The sequence below is a fragment of the Alligator sinensis genome, unplaced genomic scaffold (assembly GCF_000455745.1).
Source record: "Alligator sinensis unplaced genomic scaffold, ASM45574v1 scaffold436_1, whole genome shotgun sequence".
In the NCBI taxonomy this organism is placed as follows: domain Eukaryota; kingdom Metazoa; phylum Chordata; order Crocodylia; family Alligatoridae; genus Alligator; species Alligator sinensis.
The window spans coordinates 1,790,523-1,796,091 of record NW_005842172.1 but is presented as its reverse complement, the minus strand read 5'-3'; the positions used below and the strand labels follow the sequence as shown (position 1 = coordinate 1,796,091).

At 42.6% G+C, this 5,569-nt stretch overlaps 1 protein-coding gene across 3 annotated transcripts in view; it reads right to left on the bottom strand.

The window, feature by feature from the left end:
- The window catches only part of CASD1 (CAS1 domain containing 1), a 67,340-nt gene that overhangs the window by 44,274 nt on the left and 17,497 nt on the right, over positions 1–5,569 (bottom strand). For all 3 annotated transcript variants that reach the window (XM_006025896.3, XM_025206784.1, XM_025206785.1), the window contains exons 2-4: positions 3,980–4,076; positions 1,972–2,092; positions 25–69 (exon numbers count right to left, since the gene is read on the bottom strand). In XM_006025896.3, coding sequence (XP_006025958.1) covers positions 25–69; positions 1,972–2,092; positions 3,980–4,002 — 189 coding nt within the window. In that variant the 5' untranslated portion in view covers positions 4,003–4,076. The remainder of the gene's footprint in view (positions 1–24; positions 70–1,971; positions 2,093–3,979; positions 4,077–5,569) is intronic.

Genomic DNA, 5,569 nt, shown 5'->3' with positions numbered 1-5,569 from the left:
TTGGAATTAGTCAGATAAACTAACCACTTTAATTGAAGCAGATTTGTCTTCAAAAGGAATGTTTCCATGCTGTAAAAATAGGGAAAAAAGTAAGATTATCTTCCAGGAAAACAGGTTTACATTGAAATGCTTATTCCTCGTATTTAAAGCTTTTTTTTTTTTTTTTTTTTTTTAAGGAAAATTTGCCAATACAGCCAGGCCCGCAATACCTCCTAGTGGAAGCATGGCTTATGCCAACAGAACTGTTGATATCAACTCCCCAAATATAAGCACCTATATATACTGACAAATAGGTTGGGAACACATGCTTCTAACTCCACCCACAGTAGGGCTTTTGCCAGTATAGCATAGCATGGCATGGCACATTGGTTACGGAGATGATTTTTAGTATTTCTAACCAACATAGTGATAATAGCAAAACAAATTATAGATAAAGTCAGTTCTACTATGTCCCCCTAACAGCTTCTTGCTGTACCCTAACCTTGTATTATCAGATTATAGAGGTTTGACATTTCTTCTCTTCATGCCATTATTTCCCTAAATTTTGCTCCCAAAAGATGGATATTAAGTTAAAGCTCAGACCCCAAACTTTTTCTCCTCATGCTTCCTTGTTCATCAAGTCTATTGTACTTATTCTTCTGGTATTCTATGAAGCAGGCATCTTAGAGTTTCCAAAATGTCACCTCTAGCAGGATGCGCACCTTTAACTGTCACATAACTTACCGATTAAAAATAAAAGTTTTAAAATGGGAATTATTGTAAATCCTTGATGTCAGAAGACAGATACTTCTTTAACATTATACTGAGTTGTATTACTTCTGGATTCCTGGGATTGAAGTAGTACACTGAACTGAAGATAAACACACTTTTCCTTCACAAGTAAAACCGAAATACAGAAGACAAGTTTACCTACCCTTCCCCTACAATCCCACCCCCAGTCCCTGTTTAGCCATCCTGAAACTTAAGATATCCTGTTTACCACTATTCATTTCATAAGCACTTGGCAAAATGCCTCCAAGATCAGAACACTTCTAACTATACCTGCCTCCCTGCCATTCTCCCCTAACTGCCAAACTCACTCCTACTTCTGGCTGGCCAACTTCCATGCTAAGAAAACTATTATTACTCAATCAGCCAAACACCCCTTTTGACAAGTGAAAACTCATTACATGCTGCTTGTCGAATAAGCTGCCAACCTACACTTAAATACCCAGCATGTACCACCTGATTGACAAGCTGGACCTGCAGCTCATAGTGAAGTATCCTTTCCACTCAGCTTCCTTATGCACTACTTGTACATCAAATACCATAAGAAGTTAAATTATTTGGTTGTCTTGGCTGACCAAATTATATGGTCAAGTTCTCTCTCTCGAGTTCCACTCAGCAAATTATGCTTCACACTGAACTAAAGGGTGAACGTATAACTGTTTGGCCCTTTCCCCTCCCAACACAGTTTTACCTGCTGAGGGGCCACGACCCAAATAATTTTTTCTTCCTCTGCTCAGATCTGCACCCCCGGACCCCCTCCACAGACTTACCTGCTGGCCGGGGGTTGGGGCCTAGAAGTAGATCTTGGGTCGCTTTTAAATTCCAAAAGTGATCTCCTGCTTAAAACTAACCTACATGGTTTCCCTTCCTGAATAGCATGCACAGGCCGCAGAACGGAGTGGGCCGCCCGGGCCATGGCCTAACCAACTTTTAGCACATTAATTTAGCTAGCTATGCAGTTAAAAAAATAGCTATACAGTTTTAACTGGAATGACAATTGCGCATTTGTGGGTTATATAAATTAACGTACTAAAAGTTGGTTGGGCCATGGCCTAGGTGGCCCACCCTGTTCCACGGCCTATGATAGCATGTAGCAAGTAGTATAATTTCCAAGTCTTCTCATCCTATCAATAAGGGGTGGGAAACTGTGAAGAGGAGAACTTGGGATAGGGGAGCAGGGAAAGAAAAAAAAATAAACCTCACCTTATTTCCTTCTTCCTTGACTTGAGGATTTATGAGTTTTACAAAAGAATAAAACAACTGCCGAATTCTGGAATCTCCTACAAATGCAATGTATTTGTCTATGAGACAGTTTTTTGCTTCACTGTAAAACAAAACAAAGCCAACGCAGACACACATTAGTAATATTAATAAATTAACTTTTGAATTTTTAAAGGGTATACATCAATGAAAGCAAAAGAAAATTCCCTAAAATAAATCAGCTGCATGGTACAGAAATTCTAAAAATCACAGCGAATAATAAAGAAGGATTAATTGGGTTTTAAATAGAGGTGCACTAATACATTGGTGTCATATCAAATCGGCACCAACATAAGGAAAATTGACTGTATCAACAAATCAGCTTTTTTTTGGCTGATGTGGCCAACAGTGCCACTGATAAATGCCCCGTACATGCATGCATGCAGCTGCAGCGCAGCATGCAGGTGGCCAGAAGCCAGCCCAGCAGAGTGGAGAGCAGCTGGGTCCAGCTGGTAAGCCTGTTGTGAGGGGAGGGGAGGCGAGGCAGATCAAGGCCACAGCAGTGAGGTAGGGAGCGGAGCCAGGGCAGGACACAGGATAGAGCCACAAGCAGCTCATCCAGAGGGCTAAGGGCTGGCGGGGGGAAGCTCCTGCTGCTGCACACACACCCCAGGAGGGCAGGGGGGCACGAGCCCAGGATCTGCATGCAGAGAGAGGGTGGCTGCCACTGCGGGCTGGGCTTGGGACAGCACCAGGCTCTTCCCGCAGCGGCCAGGGGGCTGGGCCAGGCTGTGCTCAGGGCAAGTGGCAGTGCTAGGAGGGGGGAATGGGGGGGCTATGGCAAGTTTTGGGATGGTTGCAGCCCCTCCATAGACCCCTCCCAGTGCTGCCGCCACCCATCCTGAGCGCAGCCCCGGTCCAACTCCCCAGATGGGAAGAACCTGTCGCCACCTTGGCCCCAGCCTGAAGCAGTAGTCTGCCCTCACATGCCTACCTAAACCCCTCTCCCCTACCTCACCATGCCCTCTTCCTTGGGTATGTGCAGCAGCAGGAGCCGCTTTCCCCCCAACACGAGCTGCTCACAGCTCCATCTGCTACTCTGCCCCAGCTGTACAGTGCATGCCCCTGCCCCAGCCCCACTTCCTCCCTCACCGCAGGGGCCTTGATCTGTCCCCCCCATGCCCCTTCCCTTCCCTCACAACAGACTTATCAGCCAAACGTCGCTCTTCATGCTGCCTGGCTGCATATTGGAATCGGATCAGTATTGGCCAATATGGCTCGTTAAAAAAAAAAATTGGCTGTCTGTATCACTCCAAAAATTCTCTATCAGTGCACCCCTAGTTTTAAAAATACTGAATGCATTAGATAAAAAAAGGATTAGCAATCAAATAATAATCCATCTTCCCAACAATCTGATGATGCAAATTATTATAGAAGAGATTGAACTATATTTCTTATTACATGGTGTTGGAAGCTGAAAGTTTCAGGAGTTGTATAAGACTTAAGTTACAGAATACTTGAGTAGAAAATAGTAATTACTTCTGTTTATATTAAATGAATGAAAGAAAAAAGTGACAGATACTTTATTTCTCATAATTATTCAATAAATATCTTTAAAAAAAATAATTACTCAGAAAGATTATGCATTTAGCTATTACAGTATTTTCCTTTTAGACAATAACTTGAAACAGTATAGAAATGTATGCAGCCTACTGAGCTATCTTGAAGGTCATTATAATAAACAAAACTTGCAGTATTTTTAACTGGTACTATCCTTTATTTGCTTTTTTAGAAGTTCAAACAGGATCCACTGTGCTAAAATACAAAAAAAGATTCCATCCTTGTCCTTTGTTAATTGATGTATTTTCCTGTAAACCAGAAAGCTACATGAATACATATAGTCAAAGAGAAATAAGACTTCAAGAACTGAATAAATCACAGGCTAGTGAAGACATTTCCTTTCAAGACAGTAGAATAAAACCAAAGTAAGTGGGTAATCCAATATCCTTACCTATTTTTATACTTGTGCATCATACAGCTGTGGGGCTGCCATACTTTTTCTCCAAGAAATCTCCCACTGGAGAGAAGATACTCACACGTATCATCACCTATACATGTTATAACAGAATTAGTATCCAATTACAAAACTCACAATACTCACAAAACTCACAGTATTTTATTACTATTAAACAAAATTGATTCAGGTTTAGAGTGCATAAAGTTGAGAAATCAGTAGCATCAACAAAAGGAAAGTATATTGGAAGTCCTACATAAACTTCTCCAAATAACATGGCCATCTATTGCACCTTACTTCTGACCTAAAATATTCCTTTTTCCACAGCCAAATTATGAAAAAAATCCAATCAGTACCAGTTACAATGTTGTAACTAATCTAGATCAGGTGTGTTCAAACCCCAGCCTGTAGGCTAGATCTGGCCCACAATGCTGTCATCTAGCCCATGGGGCTCCTTACAGGTCTGTGTAGCTAGATAGGGCATGCAGGGAAGCACAGGGCTCTAAGCTGGTGCACAGGACCAGGCAGAGGCAGCATGGGACAATGATCATGGCACATGGGGGCCAGCTGAGGCCACACCAGTGGTGAAGTATAGGGGGTGCATGGTGGTGCACATGCACCCACCCCCTGAGAGCGCCCATGCACACCCCTAACCAGCCATGTTTGCCACTTAAGCGATGGGCAGGGGGGGGCAGGCGGGAGTGCCGGTAGCCCCCCTGCAAGTGCCGGCCAGGTAGTGGAGTGCCACAGCCACAGCCCCCCTCTCCGGTCAGCAAAATTAAAGACTAAAGTGGCACCAGTGGCCCATGAGCCACACAGGGCCAGATCTGGCCCACAGACCAGCCCTATACCACTCATCTAGCCCACAGGGCTAAAAGGTTGAGTTCCACTAATTTAGATTATTAATACTTGGACCTCAGACCTCCTGAATACAAGGACAGATGTCAACTCACTGCATCATCTCTTATCCTACAACATACTACCATAAAGTGAAGGAATTAACAGATTAGCACTTTAATGATCTTCTGAGGAAGGAGCTCTCTCAGGCAACAACCTATTTGTTAGATGCTGTCAATGGAATAATAGGCAGAAAGGATTTTATACAAAAGAGAAAGGGAGGTGGGGGAGTGGATACTAATAAATGAGGTAATAAGATGGTTGATCAGGATCAGTTGAAATGAACGAGGCAGTTAACATCCAAAAGGACACTAGGAGTTAACAGCTACTTCAGGTAATTGGATAAGAAACAGTCTCTGTTGTGATCAGGGTTTAATACAATCCAGTCTATGGATCCACACTTGTAAATCTATACTTTTACTACTAGAATGTGAATATAAAAAGGCCATTTGTAGAAATGTAATAGTATTACTTTCCTTCAACTATAATTGCTGCCTTAATGGAGGTGGAAGGCAGGGCAGGATGGCACCTAATAGACTAACCTTTTTTTTTTTTTTTTTTTTGAAATACATGAGTTTTTGTAGGCTATCACCTTCATCGGATGTTTTGTCAGTTGTCATCTGACAAAGTGGGTATGTCTATGCGTGCATTAAATTTGCAAGTAAATGCTCCTGCAGGCATTGTAGGGAA